This window comes from Pristiophorus japonicus, chromosome 32 (genome assembly GCF_044704955.1).
Source record: "Pristiophorus japonicus isolate sPriJap1 chromosome 32, sPriJap1.hap1, whole genome shotgun sequence".
Lineage (NCBI taxonomy): Eukaryota > Metazoa > Chordata > Chondrichthyes > Pristiophoridae > Pristiophorus > Pristiophorus japonicus.
The window spans coordinates 10,162,742-10,184,307 of record NC_092008.1 but is presented as its reverse complement, the minus strand read 5'-3'; the positions used below and the strand labels follow the sequence as shown (position 1 = coordinate 10,184,307).

At 60.9% G+C, this 21,566-nt stretch overlaps 1 protein-coding gene across 1 annotated transcript in view; it reads left to right on the top strand.

Moving 5' to 3' along the window:
• Nucleotides 1-18,299, top strand: part of LOC139240569 (CXXC-type zinc finger protein 1-like) — a 44,877-nt gene extending 26,578 nt beyond the window's left edge. The window contains exons 7-11 of the mRNA XM_070869114.1: nucleotides 1,932-2,039; nucleotides 11,662-11,846; nucleotides 14,869-15,076; nucleotides 17,558-17,668; nucleotides 18,282-18,299. Coding sequence (XP_070725215.1) covers nucleotides 1,932-2,039; nucleotides 11,662-11,846; nucleotides 14,869-15,076; nucleotides 17,558-17,668; nucleotides 18,282-18,299 — 630 coding nt within the window. The remainder of the gene's footprint in view (nucleotides 1-1,931; nucleotides 2,040-11,661; nucleotides 11,847-14,868; nucleotides 15,077-17,557; nucleotides 17,669-18,281) is intronic.
• Nucleotides 18,300-21,566: the final 3,267 nt, after the last annotated feature.

Genomic DNA, 21,566 nt, shown 5'->3' with positions numbered 1-21,566 from the left:
TCATATTAAAGTAAGATCCAACCTGGTACACCCTTTCTGACAAACTTGACATGCCTCAATTATTTGGTGTGTGGCTTGAGCTTTCCATTCCAATGCTCTCCTGGCCGGCCTCCCACTTTCCACCCTCCGTAAACCTCAGCTCATTCGAAACTCGGCTGCCCCGTGACCTAACTCTCACCCATCACCCCCTGTGCTCACTGACCCCGTGACCTAACTCTCACCCATCACCCCCTGTGCTCACTATCCCGTGTCCTAACTCGCAGCGAGTCCCGCTCACCCATCACCCCCTGTGCTCACTGCCCCGTGTCCTAACTCGCACCGAGTCCCGCTCACCCATCACCCCCTGTGCTCACTGCCCCCGTGTCCTAACTCGCACCGAGTCCCGCTCACCCATCACCCCCTGTGCTCGGTGCCCCGTGTCCTAACTCGCACCGAGTCCCGCTCACCCATCACCCCCTGTGCTCACTGCCCCCGTGTCCAAACTCACACCGAGTCCCACTCACCCATCACCCCCTGTGCTCGGTGCCCCGTGTCCTAACTCGCACCGAGTCCCGCTCACCCATCACCCCCTGTGCTCGCTGCCCCGTGTCCTAACTCGCACCGAGTCCCGCTCACCCATCACCCCCTGTGCTCACTGCCCCGTGTCCTAACTCGCACCGAGTCCCGCTCATCCATCACCCCCTGTGCTCACTGCCCCGTGTCCTAACTCGCACCGAGTCCCGCTCACCCATCACCCCCTGTGCTCACTGCCCTGTGTCCTAACTCGCACCGAGTCCCGCTCATCCATCACCCCCTGTGCTCACTGCCCCGTGTCCTAACTCGCACCGAGTCCCGCTCACCCATCACCCCCTGTGCTCACTGCCCCGTGTCCTAACTCGCACCGAGTCCCGCTCACCCATCACCCTGTGCTCCGTGTCCTAACTCGCACCGTGAGAAGGCGGGGTGGAGGGACATGGGGAGAAGATGGGTGGGTGGAGTTTCGGGGGAGGAGGTGGGGTCGGAGATGGGGTCGGGTGGTGTAGGCGGGGTTGGGGAATGGGTCGGGGGAGGAGGCGGGGTCGGGTGGTGTAGGCGGGGTTGGGGGATGGGTTGGAGGTGGGGTCGGGGGAGGGGGAGGAGGCGGGTTCGGGGGAGGGCGGGGTCGGAGGGGGAGGAGTCGGAGGCGGGTTTGGGGGAGGAGTCGGGGGAGTAGACGGTGGCGGGGAGGAGACGGGGGGAGGGGTTGGAGGCGGGGGCGGGGGGGGAGGAGGCAGGGGAGGGGTTGGAGGCGGGGTCGGGGGAGGGGTTGGGGTCGGGGGTCAGTGGGAGGAGGCGGGGTCAGTGGGAGGAGGCTGGGTCGGGGGTGGGGGAGGGGTCGGTGGGATGAGGCGGGGTCGGGGGAGGAGGCGGGGTCGGTGGGGGAGGGGTCGGTGGTGGGGGAGGGGTCGGTGGAAGGTGGTGGGGGAGGGGTCGGTGGAAGGAGGCGGGGGAGGGGTCGGAGGGAGGAGGCAGGGGAAGAGGAGGGGTCGGGGGAGGAGGCGTGGGTCGGGTGAGGAGGCGGGTGAGGGTGAGGGGTCGGTGGGAGGAGGCGGGGTTGGGGTCGGGGGGGAGGAGGCGGGGTCGGTGGGAGGAGGCGGGGGAGGGGTCGGTGGGAGGAGGCGGGGTTGGGGTCGGTGGGAGGAGGCGGGGTTGGGGTCGGGGGGGAGGAGGCGGGGTCGGTGGGAGGAGGCGGGGGAGGGGTCGGTGGGAGGAGGCGGGGGAGGGGTCGGTGGGAGGAGGCGGGGTTGGGGTCGGGGGGGAGGAGGCGGGGTCGGTGGGAGGAGGCGGGGGAGGGGTCGGTGGGAGGAGGCGGGGTCGGTGGGAGGAGGCGGGGTCGGGGGTCGGGGTGCCTGGAACTTGTCGCTGTCACTGAGTGGAATCACTGACCACCTTTCCCGTCTCTCTTCCTCCAGCCGTGGCTTAGTGAAGCCGAAGACACGCTGTTCATTGACCCGCCGCTGCGCAAACGAGCCGTGAAGGTAAAACACGTCCAGCGGAGGGATAAGAAGTCGGAAAAAAAGGTAAGGGCCTTCATGGAGTGTAACTGTCCCACCGTGCATGCAGGAGAGTCTCGCCGGCTGGGGAGGGACATTTTACCACAATCGCACTGCGCTGTATTTACAGGTTCTCCCCGTAAAACACAGCACTCCGCCAGACTAGGGCGCCGGGGCATTGACTCTGCTGGCAATAACGGGAGGCCCCACCCAGCGGGGGACTGGGCGAGGGGGGGGTGGGGGCGAGGAGGGAGGGGGGGGGGTGGGGGCGCGGAGGGAGAGGGGGGGTGGGGGCGAGGAGGGAGAGGGGGGGTGGGGGCGAGGAGGGAGAGGGGGGGTGGGGGCGAGGAGGGAGAGGGGGGGGCGAGGAGGGAGAGGGGGGGGGCGAGGAGGGAGAGGGGGGGGCGAGGAGGGAGAGGGGGGGGCGAGGAGGGAGAGGGGGGGGCGAGGAGGGAGAGGGGGGGGCGAGGAGGGAGAGGGGGGGGCGAGGAGGGAGGGGCGAGGAGGGAGAGGGGGGGGCGAGGAGGGAGAGGGGGGGGCGAGGAGGAGAGGGGGGGGCGAGGAAGGAGAGGGGGTGGTGGAGTTGTTCAGTGGGGGAGCAGCGGAGCCTGGACGATGGGAGATGAATGGGGTGGGGAGAATGGGCGGGAGGGGGGTCCAGGCAGGCGGTGGGGGGGGGTTTGGGGCGGGGTATGGGTGGTGGGGGGAGGTTTGGGGCGGGGTATAGGTGGGAGGGGGGTTTGGGGCGGGGTATGGGTGGGGGGGGGAGGTTTGGGGCGGGGTATGGGTGGGAGGGGGTTTTGGGGCGGGGTATGGGTGGGGGGGGAGGTTTGGGGCGGGGTATGGGTGGGAGGGGGGTTTGGGGCGGGGTATGGGTGGGAGGGGGGTTTGGGGCGGGGTATGGGTGGGGGTGGAGGTTTGGGGCGGGGTATGGGTGGGAGGGGGGTTTGGGGCGGGGTATGGGTGGGGGGGGGAGGTTTGGGGCGGGGTATAGGTGGGAGGGGGGTTTGGGGCGGGTATGGGTGGGAGGGGGGTTTGGGGCGGGGTATGGGTGGTGGGGGGAGGTTTGGGGCGGGGTATAGGTGGGAGGGGGGTTTGGGGCGGGGTATGGGTGGGGGGGGGGAGGTTTGGGGCGGGTATGGGTGGGAGGGGGGTTTGGGGCGGGGTATGGGTGGTGGGGGGAGGTTTGGGGCGGGGTATAGGTGGGAGGGGGGTTTGGGGCGGGGTATGGGTGGGGGGGGGAGGTTTGGGGCGGGGTATGGGTGGGAGGGGGGTTTGGGGCGGGGTATGGGTGGGAGGGGGGAGGTTTGGGGCGGGGTATAGGTGGGAGGGGGGTTTGGGGCGGGGTATGGGCGCTGGGTATGGGTGGGGGTTATGGGGTGGGTATAGGCACTGGGGGTGTGGGCGGCGGGAGGGGGGGTCAAGTACTTTCTCTTTCTCTTTCCTTTTTTGCTGTGACCTTCCCTCTCCTCGCACTGCTTTCTTTTTCTCCGCTCTTTTCTTTCCCATTGTCTCCTGACCTGCCCCACCCGATGTCAGCGTGAGTCCTGACGGCCTGCGCATTGCAACTGGCCCCTCGCGGGAGCCTCCCTCCGAATACCCGCCTTTCCACCTCAATTGCTCCAGGGAAACATGGCGGGCTGGCGCAGTCTGTGCCCCCAGCCCGCGTTCTCCTCTGGGTGTGTGTGTCTCGATCGTTGGCACGCAGTGTGCGCAAGTGGTGGGGGGAGCAATCCATGTGGTGACAGCGGGACTATAGCGTTGTCCACAGCAGCGCTGGACGGGTATTCCCTGCCGGGAGGGTGGTCTGCGTGGACAGAAGACAAATCTGAGACTAATTACTGTTGTGTCTACAGAGTGTGTGTCAGTATTTACAGGGGGTCCCCGGGAGTGTGTCAGTATGTACAGGAGGTCCCCGGGAGTGTGTCAGTATGTACAGGGGGTCCCCGGGAGTGTGTCAGTAGGTCCCCGGGAGTGTGTCAGTATGTTCAGGGCGTCCCCGGGAGTGTGTCAGTATGTACAGGCGGTCCCCGGGAGTGTGTCAGTATGTACAGGGGGTCCCTGGGAGTGTGTCAGTATGTACAGGCGGTCCCTGGGAGTGTGTCAGTATGTACAGGGGGTCCCCGGGAGTGTGTCAGTATGTACAGGGGGTCCCCGGGAGTGTGTCAGTATGTACAGGGGGTCCCCGGGAGTGTGTCAGTATGTACAGGGGGTCCCTGGGAGTGTGTCAGTATGTACAGGAGTATTTACAGATACTAAATCTTCTCTGTAGCCTCATTCCCTGGAGGGCTGTGGGGGTGCCCTGGAAGTGTTTCTCCCCCGCTGCTCTCATCCCCTCTGTTGTACACTCCATCCCCCCCCCACGCCCCACTCTCTCTGGTGCTGTTCTCAAACAGATACGTCCATTGAATGGTGGAACAGGATCTGGAGGCCAAATGGCTGACTCGTGTTCCTATGCACGCCCCCCTCTTCCACCTCCACCCCCCACCCCCATGCGCACGCGCACACTCCCCCGTGCGCTCTCTCCCTCTCCCCGTGCGCTCTCTCCCTCTCCCCCGTGCGCTCTCTCCCTCTCCCCCGTGCGCTCTCTCCCTCTCCCCCGTGCGCGCTCTCCCTCTCCCCCGTGCGCGCTCTCCCTCTCCCCCGTGCGCTCTCTCCCTCTCCCCCGTGCGCTCTCTCCCTCTCCCCCGTGCGCTCTCTCCCTCTCCCCCGTGCGCTCTCTCCCTCTCCCCCGTGCGCTCTCTCCCTCTCCCCCTCCCCCGTGCGCTCTCTCCCTCTCCCCCTCCCCCGTGCGCTCTCTCCCTCTCCCCCGTGCGCTCTCTCCCTCTCCCCCGTGCGCTCTCTCCCTCTCCCCCGTGCGCTCTCTCCCTCTCCCCCGTGCGCTCTCTCCCTCTCCCCCGTGCGCTCTCTCCCTCTCCCCCGTGCGCTCTCTCCCTCTCCCCCGTGCGCTCTCTCCCTCTCCCCCGTGCGCTCTCTCCCTCTCCCCCGTGCGCTCTCTCCCTCTCCCCCGTGCGCTCTCTCCCTCTCCCCCGTGCGCTCTCTCCCTCTCCCCCGTGCGCTCTCTCCCTCTCCCCCGTGCGCTCTCTCCCTCTCCCCCGTGCGCTCTCTCCCTCTCCCCCGTGCGCTCTCTCCCTCTCCCCCGTGCGCTCTCTCCCTCTCCCCCGTGCGCTCTCTCCCTCTCCCCCGTGCGCTCTCTCCCTCTCCCCCGTGCGCTCTCTCCCTCTCCCCCGTGCGCTCTCTCCCTCTCCCCCGTGCGCTCTCTCCCTCTCCCCCGTGCGCTCTCTCCCTCTCCCCCGTGCGCTCTCTCCCTCTCCCCCGTGCGCTCTCTCCCTCTCCCCCGTGCGCTCTCTCCCTCTCCCCCGTGCGCTCTCTCCCTCTCCCCCGTGCGCTCTCTCCCTCTCCCCCGTGCGCTCTCTCCCTCTCCCCCGTGCGCTCTCTCCCTCTCCCCCGTGCGCTCTCTCCCTCTCCCCCGTGCGCTCTCTCCCTCTCCCCCGTGCGCTCTCTCCCTCTCCCCCGTGCGCTCTCTCCCTCTCCCCCGTGCGCTCTCTCCCTCTCCCCCGTGCGCTCTCTCCCTCTCCCCCGTGCGCTCTCTCCCTCTCCCCCGTGCGCTCTCTCCCTCTCCCCCGTGCGCTCTCTCCCTCTCCCCCGTGCGCTCTCTCCCTCTCCCCCGTGCGCGCTCTCCCTCTCCCCAGTGCGCGCTCTCCCTCTCCCCAGTGCGCGCTCTCCCTCTCCCCAGTGCGCGCTCTCCCTCTCCCCCGTGCGCGCTCTCCCTCTCCCCCGTGCGCGCTCTCCCTCTCCCCCGTGCGCGCTCTCCCTCTCCCCCGTGCGCTCTCTCCCTCTCCCCCGTGCGCTCTCTCCCTCTCCCCCGTGCGCTCTCTCCCTCTCCCCCTCGCGCTCTCTCCCTCTCCCCCGTGCGCTCTCTCCCTCTCCCCCGTGCGCTCTCTCCCTCTCTCCCTCGCGCTCTCTCCCTCTCCCCCGTGCGCGCTCTCCCTCTCCCCCGTGCGCTCTCTCCCTCTCCCCCGTGCGCTCTCTCCCTCTCCCCCGTGCGCTCTCTCCCTCTCCCCCGTGCGCGCTCTCCCTCTCCCCCGTGCCGCGCTCTCCCTCTCCCCCGTGCCGCGCTCTCCCTCTCCCCCGTGCCGCGCTCTCCCTCTCCCCCGTGCCGCGCTCTCCCTCTCCCCCGTGCCGCGCTCTCCCTCTCCCCCGTGCCGCGCTCTCCCTCTCCCCCGTGCGCGCTCTCCCTCTCCCCCGTGCGCGCTCTCCCTCTCCCCCGTGCGCGCTCTCCCTCTCCCCCGTGCGCGCTCTCCCTCTCCCCCGTGCGCGCTCTCCCTCTCCCCCGTGCGCTCTCTCCCTCTCCCCCGTGCGCTCTCTCCCTCTCCCCCGTGCGCTCTCTCCCTCTCCCCCGTGCGCTCTCTCCCTCTCCCCCGTGCGCTCTCCCTCTCCCCCGTGCGCTCTCTCCCTCTCCCCCGTGCGCTCTCTCCCTCTCCCCCGTGCGCTCTCTCCCTCTCCCCCGTGCGCTCTCTCCCTCTCCCCCGTGCGCGCTCTCCCTCTCCCCCGTGCCGCGCTCTCCCTCTCCCCCGTGCCGCGCTCTCCCTCTCCCCCGTGCCGTGCTCTCCCTCTCCCCCGTGCCGCGCTCTCCCTCTCCCCCGTGCCGCGCTCTCCCTCTCCCCCGTGCCGCGCTCTCCCTCTCCCCCGTGCCGCGCTCTCCCTCTCCCCCGTGCCGCGCTCTCCCTCTCCCCCGTGCGCGCGCTCTCCCTCTCCCCCGTGCGCTCTCTCCCTCTCCCCCGTGCGCGCGCTCTCTCCCCCCCTCCCCCCCTCCCCCGTGCGCGCGCGCTCTCCCCCCCTCCCCCCCTCCCCCGTGCGCGCGCTCTCTCCCCCCCTCCCCCGTGCGCGCGCTCTCTCCCCCCCTCCCCCGTGCGCGCGCTCTCTCCCCCCCTCCCCCGTGCGCGCGCTCTCTCCCCCCCTCCCCCGTGCGCGCGCTCTCTCCCCCCCTCCCCCGTGCGCGCGCTCTCTCCCCCCCTCCCCCGTGCGCGCGCTCTCTCCCCCCCTCCCCCGTGCGCGCGCTCTCTCCCCCCCTCCCCCGTGCGCGCGCTCTCTCCCCCCCTCCCCCGTGCGCGCGCTCTCTCCCCCCCTCCCCCGTGCGCGCGCTCTCTCCCCCCCTCCCCCGTGCGCGCGCTCTCTCCCCCCCTCCCCCGTGCGCGCGCTCTCTCCCCCCCTCCCCCGTGCGCGCGCTCTCTCCCCCCCTCCCCCGTGCGCGCGCTCTCTCCCCCCCTCCCCCGTGCGCGCGCTCTCTCCCCCCCTCCCCCGTGCGCGCGCTCTCCCCCGCTCTGTCTCTTCTCCCTCTCTTGCTCCAGTTTGATTTGAACCTCCCGTTTCTTTCTGTATCCTTGGTCGTTCTGGGAAGCAGCGGAAAGTCTGGGAGTCTCAGGAGCAAGATTCGATCCACAGGGGGTCCCCGGGAGGGTGTCGGCATTTACGGGAGAGGGGGAGCCCCTTTTAGAGTATGGTCAGTGTTTGCAGGGGATCCCGGGAGTGTAGTACGGGTGATCACTCCCCTCCTCTCCCGCCCCCCCCCCCCCACGACCAGGATTGATAAACTGTCTCGGCCGTCTCCCTCGAACTGTATCCCGTGTGTGATTCCTCTCGTTCCCCTCTGGGTGGCAGCATGGTCACAGCCTGCAGTGTGCTGTGCTGTTTCACTGCATTAATCGCCTGCGCTGAGGCCAAGCAGGCGTGGGAGACAGAGTGCGTGGGAGGTGTTGTTCCCGTGAAATTCAGCACCATTAAAGCAGCCCTCCTGTGCAGGATACTGTGTTCCCCCCCCCCCTGAAAGCCCCTAGTTAGTGGCACGCGACTCTGCGGCCTCGAGAGCAGCTCTCTGCAGGGCCTGGGCGATGAGCTATTCGCCCACTGGGGCTTCACAGCTGCCCCCGATCCTGGCCCCTCCCTCGGCCGATGGGAGTCGGTCGGATAGCAATCGGCCGCAGATGGTCGCTGGATCTCTTCGCCCCCCCCCCCCCCCCACCCTCCCGCCCCGGGTCAGCATCTTCCCGTTTCTTCTTTTGACCCCGTTGCAACCAATTGCCGGGTGGAGCATCACAGGGACGCTCGGTATTTAAAGCCGATTGTGGGTGGAGGGGGGTGCTGCGTGCGGCTGATCGTAGTCGGGGAGGTGCATTGGTTTGCGTGTGTGTACTCTGCACTGACTGGTTTCGGGAGCCACGTCCCCGCCCCCCCCCTCCTCCGCCTCGCCCTGTCACGCACTTTAACCCAAGGCTGCTCCTCCTCCCCGCTCTGCGACGCGTCCAGTCCCACCCGTCGTGGCGGGGCTGATCCACGCTGATTGCCAGGCAGACACTTGCCTGTATTTACAGCCCGCTCAAATACAGACCTGTCTGGTCGACTGTGACCGCTTTCTCCCCCACTGGTGGGTTGGGGCAAGAGAAGCTCTCGGCCTTTGCCAAACCTGCCTTGCAGGTCCGGGTGGTTTGGCGGGCGGGGTGCCGACTTGACAGCCGAGGGCGTCGCTCGCGGGAAGTGAATCCGAATGGTTAACCTGCCCCCGCACCCCTGACAGTGAAGTGTAGCGCCCCCTCCCTCGTTGTGGCAAACGGACGCAAGTAAGAGATAGACAGACAGAGACACCTTTTAGCTGCGCTTGGAACCACTCCGAAGTTACCTGTTGGGTTGGGCAGCTGTCCTGGGTGTAGGCAATCCTTCCTTTCCCCCCCCCCCCCCAGCACAGCACCAGATGAGGCCCACCCAAACCCTACCTGTAGATGCGGCTTACAGACCGAGGCCTGACCAGGAAAGTTGGCCTCCAGCTCTTAAGAACTGTCGGAGGACCTTTCCCCATTCTGGGGCCCATCGCTGCCCTGCCCCCTCGTCCAGGTGTTCCTGCGTGCTCAGGCCGAGTGTTTATGGGCTCCCGGTACAGACGCCCCCCCCCACCGTCCTCTTGAGCTTTTACGGTTTTGGGGAACGGGTGGTATAAAATTTAACTGAAGTTCTGTTAATCCGATCTGATTTGCTCCCTCTGTGTAATCCTAAATGCCAATTATTTTCCTTAGCCTGAACCAGCCGTCCGCCAGCAGCGCGGTGTTATCCCGTCCGCCTGCGAGAGGCCAGTGCAGAACCAGGCGGCCAAAGGCAGTCACTCGGCGTACACCCAGAGGCTGACACTTAGTGCACAGGGGGTCATGTTCCGGATCGATGTTTACCTATAGTATCAGGAGAGAGAGAGAGAGAGAGACCGAGTCACAACGCGGAGCTCCACCCGACAGAGGAAGGCGTCTTCGTCCCGTTACCCCCCCTCCCCACACACCCCGCCCGCAGTCTGCACTGTCCCAACATCAGCATCGATTGGGCGGCCTCTACACCTTGCGTTGCCCCCTCTTCAGGAGCGACACAAGAGCGCCACGAGGCAGCGAGCAATGCGTTGACAGGAGCGAGGGGCCTCTTGGTCCGACTGTGTAACCCCACCCACCCACGCCCGGCCCCGTCCCCCCCCCCGTGCGGAAAGGGGACGTCGGGGCGGGGGTCTGTCCGTGCCGACTCCCCTCCCCTCCCCCCTCCCCCCCCCCCCCACCCGTCTGTCCGTCCTCAAGCTGGTGTGCGACACTCCATTGCCCGGCAGTAGTACCAGCATCGTGGCAAGTGTGCAAGAGTGGCCACCTCGATCGAGACCTCTCCCCCACCCCGCTCGCCCCACCATCCCCTCCGACAAACGTCACAGCAAAGGACAGGCGTTTACAGGAGAGGGGGGGCATGGGGGGGAAACACTCGAGCCCCTCTTCAGCCGGCCTCTCGAGACCATCGCCGCGGGCGACGGAGCCAACCGTGTGCTTAAAACGTACTTCCTCGACGCGACCTCACGCGAGCTGGACGGCCGAGACATGCTCACACCCGCCTGCACGCACCCGCTCGCTCACGTACTCTTGGTGGCAGGGCCCGTCGGCATCGTCTCTGTTCCAATCTCTCTCGCTCGCTCTCCACGGCTGTGCAATCCGTCGCTCGCTTGCTCAGCAAACAAGTCGTCCACAGGGCGGAGGGGTGCCTGTTACTTTTTAAACAGACGCGTTCCTTCCCGCCAACCAGCTCCACCGAGTCTCCTGCCTCCGATACTCCTTGTGTACAAGCCCACCCACCTCCGGCTCGAACGTTAAAGCCTCTGCCTCCCCCCATCAAGGAACACATTTTACAAACCAATTTCTTGCTCCTCCCTCCCTTCCCTCTGTCTCTCTCTCTCCCTCCCTTCCCTCTGTCCCTCCCTCCCCTCTCTCTGTCTCTGTCTCTGTGTCTCTCTGTCTCTGTGTCTCTCTGTCTCGCTGTCTCTCTCTCTCGCTGGCTCTCTCTCTCTCGCTGGCTCTCTCTCTCTCGCTGGCTCTCTCTCTCTCTCGTTGGCTCTCTCTCTCTCTCTCGCTGTTTCTCTCTCTCTCGCTGGCTCTCTCTCTCTCTCGCTGGCTCTCTCTCTCTCTCTCTCGCTGGCTCTCTCTCTCTCTCGCTGGCTCTCTCTCTCTCTCGCTGGCTCTCTCTCTCTCGCTGGCTCTCTCTCTCTCGCTGGCTCTCTCTCTCTCGCTGGCTCTCTCTCTCTCGCTGGCTCTCTCTCTCTCGCTGGCTCTCGCTCTCTCGCTGTCGCTCTCTGTGTCTCTTGTCTCTCGCTCTCTGTCTCTCTCTCGCTCTCTCTGTCTCGCTCTCTCTGTGTCTCTCTCTAGCTCGCTCTCTCTCGCTCTCTCTCTCACTCTCTGTGTCTCTCTCGCTCGCTCTCTCTCACTTCCTTGCTCTCCCTGCGTTAAGGTATTAGGAGAGACCATGTTCCCATTAACTATCACGAAAAGAACTGTGTGTGTGTGTGTGTGTGTGTGTGTGGTGACCCCTCCCTCTCCCTGGGGGAAATGATGACTGCGAGCTCCCGAGCAGGAAGTGAGCAGACGAAGGCGGCGAAACGCGACGTGGAACCAGGGCGGAGCGACACGTCTGCCCGCCCGCTTACTCCTGCGGGTTATTGAATGCCTGCAAAGCTCGCTCTCGATCTCTCTATGAAGCTGGCTGCCGCGGCTGGCCCCCTTTCTTTCCCAATCTCCGTCTTGCTTTCGCGTGAGGCGTAACACCAAAGCGGCAGGCCGCTATCTGAAGAAGAGCGGGGAGTCTTGGGACGGGGAGAGGAAAGTCCTCCCCCGACATCCTGGGAACTCGACATTCCTCCGTACAAACAACACCGACCGAACGATAAATTATTTTTTTTCACAAAAACAATTAACCGAGTCATTCGGCAGATTGCTGTCTCTGGGATTCTGCTGTGCACAAAATGGTGGCATGTCCACCTCAGTTATGGTGGCGCCACTTAAAAGGAACTCATTCGGCTGTTGGTGCGGGGGTGGGTACTTTGCGGCAATTGCTCTCTAGCTGTCCCCAGTGGCGGCGGGAATTAAGGTATCGGGTGAGGCGGGCGCGAGGGGCGTTGGGCTCCTGAGCGATGGGCGTTGGCGAGGGGTGTCGGTGGGCGGGGTTCGTGCCGTGTGTGAGGGAGGGCAGAATTGGGTCCCCCATCCCCAAACCCCCCCCCCCCCCCCCCCCCCCCCCCCCGCCACTCTCTGCTTTCCCCCGGTAACCCGATGTCTCCTCCCTTTTTGCGGGGGGTGGTCTTTTGCAGAAGGAAGAGAAGTACAAGCGGCACAAGCAGAAGCAGAAGCACAAACAGAAGACCAAGCACCCGGAGAAGGTGGAGAACAAGGAGCTAACCAACCTGAGGCAGTGTCTGGGCCCAGGCTGTGTGCTGCCCGCCCGCCACAGTTCCAAGTACTGCTCCGATGAATGCGGCATCAAGCTGGCTGCCAAGTAAGGCCGTGTGTTTGTGTGTCTCTTCACCGCTCCTCCTCCTTCCCTCTCCTTCCACCCCTCCCGCTCCTCCCCTTAACCCGCGCCGTACCTGCCCTGGGAGTGTTTGATGGGACAGTGTAGAGGGAGCTTTACTCTGTATCTAACCCCGTGCTGTACCTGCCCTGGGAGTGTTTGATGGGACAGTGTAGAGGGAGCTTTACTCTGTATCTAACCCCGTGCTGTACCTGCCCTGGGAGTGTTTGATGGGACAGTGTAGAGGGAGCTTTACTCTGTATCTAACCCCGTGCTGTACCTGCCCTGGGAGTGTTTGATGGGACAGTGTAGAGGGAGCTTTACTCTGTATCTAACCCCGTGCTGTACCTGCCCTGGGAGTGTTTGATGGGACAGTGTAGAGGGAGCTTTACTCTGTATCTAACCCCGTGCTGTACCTGCCCTGGGAGTGTTTGATGGGACAGTGTAGAGGGAGCTTTACTCTGTATCTAACCCCCTGTACCTGCCCTGGGAGTGTTTGATGGGACAGTGTAGAGGGAGCTTTACTCTGTATCTAACCCCATGCTGTACCTGCCCTGGGAGTGTTTGATGTTGACACTAGCTGCCTCAAATTGAATGTGTTAAAACTGATATCAGTCCCATTGGGGACAAATTTCACAAAAAAATGTAGTGGCGAATGAAATGTTCCATGTAGTTTGAAATGTTGAGCTCGCCTGTTCTGTGTGGGGCTCAGGACCACAAACTGTGAAACCCGGGCTATCGGGGTAGTTGGCCAGAGTCACTGCACCTGGTTGCTATGCTGTGAGCCGCCTCCAAGCCACACCCACCCACCCACCCCCCAGCCCACCCCACCCCTCTTTCCCCTTGGAAATCCGTGTATGTGGATAGGGTCTTTCTTCGATGTGGTGCCTCCCCGGTAGAATATCGCTACACGTTTGCTTCTGACACCTGGCCACCGAGAGAATGTATTTGGGTTGGCGTCATCCCCAGGGGGAGACATGATCCTCCAGCCCCGACACCCCTCCCTATCTCTGTAACCTCCTCCAGCCCCTACACCTCTCCCTATCTCTGTAACCTACACCCCTCCCTATCTCTGTAACCACCTCCAGCCCCTACACCCCTCCCTATCTCTGTAACCACCTCCAGCCCCTACACCTCTCCCTATCTCTGTAACCTCCTCCAGCCCCTACACCCCTCCCTATCTCTGTAACCTCCTCCAGCCCCTACACCCCTCCCTATCTCTGTAACCTCCTCCAGCCCCTACACCCCTCCCTATCTCTGTAACCACCTCCAGCCCCTACACCCCTCCCTATCTCTGTAACCTCCTCCAGCTACGACACCCCTCCCTATCTCTGTAACCCCTTCCAGCCCCTACACCCCTCCCTATCTCTGTAACCTCCTCCAGCCCCTACACCCCTCCCTATCTCTGTAACCTCCTCCAGCCCCTACACCCCTCCCTATCTCTGTAACCCCTTCCAGCCCCGACACCCCTCCCTATCTCTGTAACCTCCTCCAGCCCCTACACCTCTCCCTATCTCTGTAACCTCCTCCAGCCCCTACACCCCTTCCTATCTCTGTAACCCCTTCCAGCCCCTACACCCCTCCCTATCTCTGTAACCTCCTCCAGCCCCTACACACCTCCCTATCTGTAACCTCCTCCAGCCCCTACACCACTCCCTACACCACTCCCTATCTCTGTAACCCCCTACGCCCCTCCCTATCTCTGTAACCCCCTCCAGCCCCTACCCCCCTCCCTATCTCTGTAACCCCCTCCAGCCCTACACCCCTCCCTATCTCTGTAACCTCCTCCAACCCCTACATCCCTCCCCATCTCTGTAACCCCCTCCAGCCCCTACCCCCCTCCCTATCTCTGTAACCTCCTCCAGCCCTACACCCCTCCCTATCTCTGTAACCTCCTCCAGCCCTACACCCTCCCTATCTCTGTAATCCCTTCCAGCCCCGACACCCCTCCCTATCTCTGTAACCTCCTCCAGCCCCTACACCCCTCCCTATCTCTGTAACCTCCTCCAGCCCCTACACCCCTCCCTATCTCTGTAACCTCCTCCAACCCCTACATCCCTACGATATCTCTGCTTTCCTCCAATTCTGGCCTCTTGCACATCCCCCGATTTCCATCGCTCCACCGTTGGCGGCCGTGCCTTTAGCTGCCTGGGTTCCGAGCTCTGGAATTATCTTCCTAAACCTCTCCGCACAAAAATTTGAGGCGAACATTCCCAGTGCAGTGCTGAGGGAGCGCCGCACTGTCGGAGGGGCGGTACTGAGGGAGGGGCAGTACTGAGGGAGCGCCGCACTGTCGGAGGGGCAGTACTGAGGGAGCGCCGCACTGTCGGAGGGGCAGTACTGAGGGAGCCCCGCACTGTCGGAGGGGCAGTACTGAGGGAGCGCCGCACTGTCGGAGGGGCGGTACTGAGGAAGCGCCGCACTGTCGGAGGGGCAGTACTGAGGGAGTGCCGCACTGTCGGAGGGGCAGTACTGAGGGAGCGCCGCACTGTCGGAGGGGGCAGTACTGAGGGTGCGCCGCACTGTCGGAGGGGCGGTACTGAGGGAGTGCTGCACTGTCGGAGGGGCGGTACTGAGGGAGTGCCGCACTGTCGGAGAGGCAGTACTGAGGGAGTGCTGCACTGTCGGAGGCGCCGTCTTTCGGATGAGACATTAAACCGAGGCCCCTGTCTGCCCTCTCGGGTGAATGTAAAAGATCCCGGGGCCACTATTGGAAGACGAGCAGGGGGAGTTCTCCCCGGTGTCCTGGGGCCGATAATAATCCCTTGACCAACATCACCACAACAGAGTCTCTGGTGATTATCACATTGCTGTGAGTGGGAGCTTCTTTCATTTTCTCCCTCAAAAGTGACCCAGTTTTTAGTGACCTGTCCCTAACATCTCCTCCTGTGGCTGGGTGTCAGGTTTTGTCTGATTTCTGCTCCTCGGGCGGCCTGTAAATGCACCTTTCCGGTGCGCGCGCCCCAGCCCTCTCCGTGACCGCCCGTGCGCTGTGCTCGCTCCGCAGCCGCATCTACGAGATCCTGCCGCAGCGCATCCAGCAGTGGCAGCAGAGCCCCTGCATCGCCGAGGAGCACGGCAAGAAGCTGCTGGAGAAGATCCGAAGGGACCAGCAGCAGGCCCGCTGCAAGCTGCAGGAGATGGAGCGCAAGTTCCACGAGCTGGAGACCATCATTGCCAAGGCCAAGCAGCAGTCCATCAAGGAGGACGAGGAGGTGAGCGGGGCGCAGGGCAGTGCGAGGGAATGGGGGGGGGGTCAAGGCCATTGGGATTGTGTACAGTGGGAGTGAATGGGAAGGGGTTGGGTCCATTGGGATTGTGTACACTGGGAGTGAATGGGAAGGGGTTGGGTCCATTGGGATTGTGTACAATGGGAGTGAATGGGAAGGGTTTGGGTCCATTGGGATTGTGTACAGTGGGAGTGAATGGGAAGGGGTTGGGTCCATTGGGAATGTACAATGAGAGGGAAGGGGTTTGGGTCCAGTGAGATTGTGTACAATGGGAGTGAATGGGTTGGGTCCATTGGGAGTGAATGGGAAGGGGTTGCGCCCATTTGGATTGTGGACAGTGGGAGTGAATGGGAAGGGGTTGGGTCCATTGGGATTGTGTACAGTGGGAGTGAATGGGAAGGGTTTGTGTCCGTTGGATTGTGTACAATGGGAGTGAATGGGAAGGGGTTTGGGTCCATTGGGAATGTGCACACTGGGAGTGAATGGGAAGGAGTTGGGTCCATTGAGACTGTGCACACTGGGAGTGAATGGCAAGGGTTTGGGTCCATTGGGACTGTGCACACTGGGAGTGAATGGGAAGGAGTTGGGTCCATTGGGATTGTGTACAATGAGAGTGAATGGGAAGGGGTTTAGGTCCAGTGGGATTGTGTACATTGGGAGTGAATGGGAAGGGGTTGGGTCCAGTGGGATTGTGTACAATGGGAGTGAATGGGAAGGGGTTTAGGTCCAGTGGGATTGTGTACAGTGGGAGTGAATGGGAAGGGGTTGGGTCCAGTGAGATTGTGTACAGTGGGAGAGAATGGGAAGGGGTTGGGTCCATTGGGATTGTGTACAATGGGAGTGAATGGGAAGGGGTTTGGTCCATCGAGATTGTGTACAGTGGGAGTGAATGGGAAGGGGTTTGGGTCCAGTGAGATTGTGTACAATGGGAGTGAATGGGAATGGGTTGGGTCCATTGGGATTGTGTACAGTGGGAGTGAATGGGAAGGGGTTGGGTCCATTGGGATTGTGCACACTGGGAGTGAATGGGAAGGGGTTGGGTCCATTTGTATTGTGTACAGTGGGAGTGAATGGGAAGGGGTTGGGTCCATTGGGATTGTGTACAGTGGGAGTGAATGGGAAGGGGTTGGGTCCATTGGGATTGTGTACAGTGGGAGTGAATGGGAAGGGTTTGTGTCCGTTGGATTGTGTACAATGGGAGTGAATGGGAAGGGGTTTGGGTCCATTGGGAATGTGCACACTGGGAGTGAATGGGAAGGAGTTGGGTCCATTGAGACTGTGCACACTGGGAGTGAATGGCAAGGGTTTGGGTCCATTGGGACTGTGCACACTGGGAGTGAATGGGAAGGAGTTGGGTCCATTGGGATTGTGTACAATGAGAGTGAATGGGAAGGGGTTTAGGTCCAGTGGGATTGTGTACATTGGGAGTGAATGGGAAGGGGTTGGGTCCAGTGGGATTGTGTACAATGGGAGTGAATGGGAAGGGGTTTAGGTCCAGTGGGATTGTGTACAGTGGGAGTGAATGGGAAGGGGTTGGGTCCAGTGAGATTGTGTACAGTGGGAGAGAATGGGAAGGGGTTGGGTCCATTGGGATTGTGTACAATGGGAGTGAATGGGAAGGGGTTTGGTCCATCGAGATTGTGTACAGTGGGAGTGAATGGGAAGGGGTTTGGGTCCAGTGAGATTGTGTACAATGGGAGTGAATGGGAATGGGTTGGGTCCATTGGGATTGTGTACAGTGGGAGTGAATGGGAAGGGGTTGGGTCCATTGGGATTGTGCACACTGGGAGTGAATGGGAAGGGGTTGGGTCCATTTGTATTGTGTACAGTGGGAGTGAATGGGAAGGGGTTGGGTCCATTGGGATTGTGTACAGTGGGAGTGAATGGGAAGGGGTTGGGTCCATTTGTATTGTGTACAGTGGGAGTGAATGGGAAGGGGTTGGGTCCATTTGTATTGTGTACAGTGGGAGTGAATGGGAAGGGGTTGGGTCCATTGGGATTGTGTTCAGTGGGAGTGAATGGGAAGGGGTTGGGTGCATTGGGAGTGAATGGGAAGGGGTTGGGTCCATTTGTTTTGTGTACACTGGGAGTGAATGGGAAGGGGTTGGGTCCATTGGGATTGTGTATAGTGGGAGTGAATGGGAAGGGGTTGGGTGCATTGGGAGTGAATGGGAAGGGGTTGGGTCCATTGGGATTGTGTATAGTGGGAGTGAATGGGAAGGGGTTGGGTGCATTGGGAGTGAATGGGCAGGGGTTGGGTCCATTTGTATTGTGTACAGTGGGAGTGAATGGGAAGGGGCTGGGTGCATTGGGAGTGAATGGGAAGGGGTTTTGGTCCATTGGGATTGTGTACAATGAGAGTGAATGGGAAGAGGTTGAGTCGATTGGGATTGTGCACAGTGCCTGTAGATGTGTTGTTGCCATCACCAGCCAGGCCTCATAATCTTGCTCTTCTCCCTTTGACAGGTGAACGAAGGCGACAGCGAGGAGGCTGATTTCCAGATTTTCTGTGTGTCCTGTGGCCATCCCATCAATCCCAAAACTGCCCTGAAACACATGGAACGTTGCTATGCCAAGGTACCGGAGTCAGTTCCACCCAGGGCAACACAGTGCTCAGAATATTGTCTGTCTCTGTGTTGTGTGTGCAAATACGTTCTTTGCTGATTGGCTCACTGTTGTCAGTGCCATCGTTTTCTCCCTTCCGATTGGTTAATCGGGAAGGAAGACAAGATAGCCAATTGCATTGTGGGAAAGTTCCATAAAGCGGGTCAGAGCATTGGGGTTCCACTCTGCCACTGTCTCGCAAACTGGTGGGACTGAGCGTGGGGGGTGGGGGCGTTCCTGATTGGTGCCTCTATCGCACCAGAGTGCCCCCCCGCTCCGGATTCAAAGTAATGTCATTCAGCCCCTCGAGCCTGTTGCATTAGGAACAGGAGGAGGCTGTTCACCCCCTCGAGCCTGTTCCATAATTCCATTAGAATAGCTGACCTGTACCACATCTCCATCTTCTCTCCATGACCCTTGATATTCTCATCCAACGAAAATCTGTCTTGAAAGCTCCAATTGGCCGCCAGCATCCACAACCTTTTGTGGGATGGAGTTTCAGATTCCCGCTGCCAATTGTCTGTGAAAATGTGCTTTGTGAATGGCCTGGCTTCTAATTTTAAGGTTATGTCCCCTTGTTCTGCAGTCCCCCTTGAAGGAATGAAAGGACAGGACCTTGTGAAACGATTAGGGCAATGGGCTTCTTCTGTGCTGTAAGATTTCACGACTTTACCCGTCCTTCGCCTCAAGTGATTCCCCTGGCCATACTCTGGTCCCGATGGATTATTGTTGGCCATTCTTCTCCCTCCTCGCCTCTGCCCGACAGGAGGGAGCCACCCCCACCCGCTCCCTCTGTTGAAGGATCTGTCCCCCTTCCAACGGTCGGTGAAGGCCCATCCCTTCATAGCGAGAGGATTTGAGTATAGGAGCAGGGAGGTCTTACTGCAGTTGTACAGGGCCTGAGTGAGACCTCACCTGGAATATTGTGTTCAGTTTTGGTCTCCTAATCTGAGGAAGGACATTCTTGCTATTGAGGGAGTGCAGCGAAGGTTCACCAGACTGATTCCTGGGATGGCAGGACTGACATATGAAGAAAGACTGGATCGACTGGGCTTTTCTTCACTGGAATTTAAAAGAATGAGAGGGGATCTCATGGAAACATATAAAATTCTGACGGGACTGGACAGGTTAGATGCAGGAAGAATGTTCCCGATGTTGGGGAAGTCCAGAACCAGGGGTCACAGTCTAAGGATAAGGGGTAAGCCATTTAGGACCGAGATGAGGAGAAACTTCTTCACCCAGAGAGTGGTGAACCTGTGGAATTCTCTACCACAGAAAGTTGTTGAGGCCAGTTCATTGGATATATTCAAAAGGGAGTTAGATGTGGCCCTTACAGCTAAAAGGATCAAGGGGTATGGAGAGAAAGCAGGAATGGGGTACTGAAGTTGAATGATCAGCCATGATCATATTGAATGGTGGTGCAGGCTCGAAGGGCCGAATAGCCTACTCCTGCACCTATTTTCTATGCTTCGCCTTGGGAGCTTGTTCCCCTCCCTGGTTGCGAGGTTCGGGTTTGCTGTCCTTGAGGTGATGGCCTTTGGTGGCCAGCTTGCATGTGTGTGTGTGCAATCAGTTGATTGGCACCAAGCTTGGGGAGGACATTAGGTGGGGGAAAGAAATTTGAGCGCCGTTACCAAGAGGAGTGAGTGTCGAGAGAAGATACTGTTTGCCAAAGGAGTTCTTCGAAGTGCTCCTTCCAGCGGGTCCTGACTGCCTCTGTGTCCTTGATGAGTGTCTCCCCGTTCTTGGCCAGCAGTTCGATGATCAGGCCCTCAGATCTGCCACCAAGCTCATGGTCTACAGGGTTGTAGTAATACCCGCCCTCCTGTATGGCTCAGAGACATGGACCACGTACAGTAGACACCTCAAGTCGCTGGAGAAATACCACCAACGCTGTCTCCGCAAGATCCTACAAATCCCCCGGGAGGACAGACGCACCAACGTTAGCGTCCTCGACCAGGCCCAACATCCCCAGCATCGAAGCACTGACCACACTCGACCAGCTCCGCTGGGCAGGGCCACATTGTCCGCATGCCCCAGACACGAGACTCCCAAAGCAAGCGCTCTACTCGGAACTCCTTCACGGCAAACGAGCCAAAGATGGGCAGAGGAAACGTTACAGGGAGCACCCTCAAAGCCTCCCTGATAAAGTGCAACATCCCCACCGACACCTGGGAGTCCTTGGCCAAAGACCAATCCGCCCTAAGTGGAGGAAGTGCATCCGGGAAGGCGCTGAGCACCTCGAGTCTCGTCGCCGAGAGCGTGCAGAAACCAAGCGCAGGCAGCGGAAGGAGCATGCGGCAAACCAGTCCCACCCTCCCCTTCCCTCAACCACTGTCTGTCCCACCTGTGACAGGGACTGTGGTTCCCCGTATTGGACTGTTCAGTCACCTGAGAACTCACTTTTGGAGTGGAAGCAAGTCTTCCTCGATTCCGAGGGACTGCCTGTGATGATGAAGACTGTCTGCAAGGTGAATTGCATTGGAGAAGTCACGGAGCATGTTGATGAGGGTAGTGCGGCGGATGTTGTGTGTATGGACTTTCAAAAGGTGTTTGACAAAGTGCCACATGATAGTCTTGTTAGCAAAACTGAAGCCCATGGGATTTAAGGGTCAGTGGTAGCATGTTGTTTTTCAGTCTACAAGTATTTTTGATATATTCATGACCTGGACTTGGGTGTACAGGGCATCATTTCAAAGTTTGCAGATGATAAGAAACTCAGGTGTGTAGTAAACAGTGAGGAGAATAGTAACCAACTTCAGGAGCACATAGACTCGTGAAATGGGCAAACTTGTGGCAGACACAATTTAACGCAGAGAAGTGTGAGGTGCTGATTCTGGTCGGAAGAATGCGAAGAGGCAGTACAGGTCAAACCTCCCTTATCCAGAACTCTCTTATCCAGAACCACCCCTCGTCCAGAACCATTCCCGGCCACCGGGCGGCGCGTGCGCAGAGCTCCGACGTGAACAAATTGAAGTCCTTCCTCGCTGCCGACTCCCGCAATCGCTGCCCCGACCCCGCGATACACTGCCCCACCCCCCACCCCCCCAATGGTCTCTCTGCCGCACTCCCAGCCCCAAGTCAGCCAGCCCTGATATCCCCTTGCTCAGTACCTGCACCATCCGATTTAACGCGACCACCCCTCGTTCGGAAAAAATCCCTGATCCAGATAAGGAAGGTTCAACCTGCATAAACTAAAGGGGCTGCAGGAACAGAGAGACCTGGGAATGTTTGTACGCAAATCTTTTAAGGTGACAGGGCAGGTTGAGAAAGCTGTTGAAAAAGCACACATGATTCTGGGCTTTATAAACAGAGATATAGAGCACAAAAGCAAGGAAGTTATGCTAAATCTTTATAAATCACTGGTTGGAGGAGATTCCCCAGAATGGTCCCGGGGGATGAGGGCCCTCAGTGACGGGGAGAGACTGGAGAAGCCGGGGTTGTTCTCCTCGGAGCAGAGAAGGTTGAGGGGAGATTTAATCGAGGTGTTCACAATGACGAGGGGTTTTTGATCGAGTGGATCGGGAGAAGCTGTTCCCCGGGGGGCAGGAGGGCGGGTAACCAGAGGGACACAGATTGACGATAATCGGCGATGGAACCAGAGGGGGAGATGGGGAAGAATGTGTTTACGCAGCGAGTTGTTGTGATCGGGAACGCGCTGCCTGAAAGCTCGGTGGGAGCAGATTCGATCGTGACTTTCAAACCGGGGAATTGGATAAATACTGGAAGGGGACATGTGCCGGGCTGTGGGGAAAGGGCAGGGGGGAGTGTGGGACTGATTGGGGTCGCTCTGTCACAGAGCCGGCACAGCACTGGGCTCGAGGGGCTGAATGGCCTCTTTCTGTGCTACATCATTCTATGATTTTCCCCC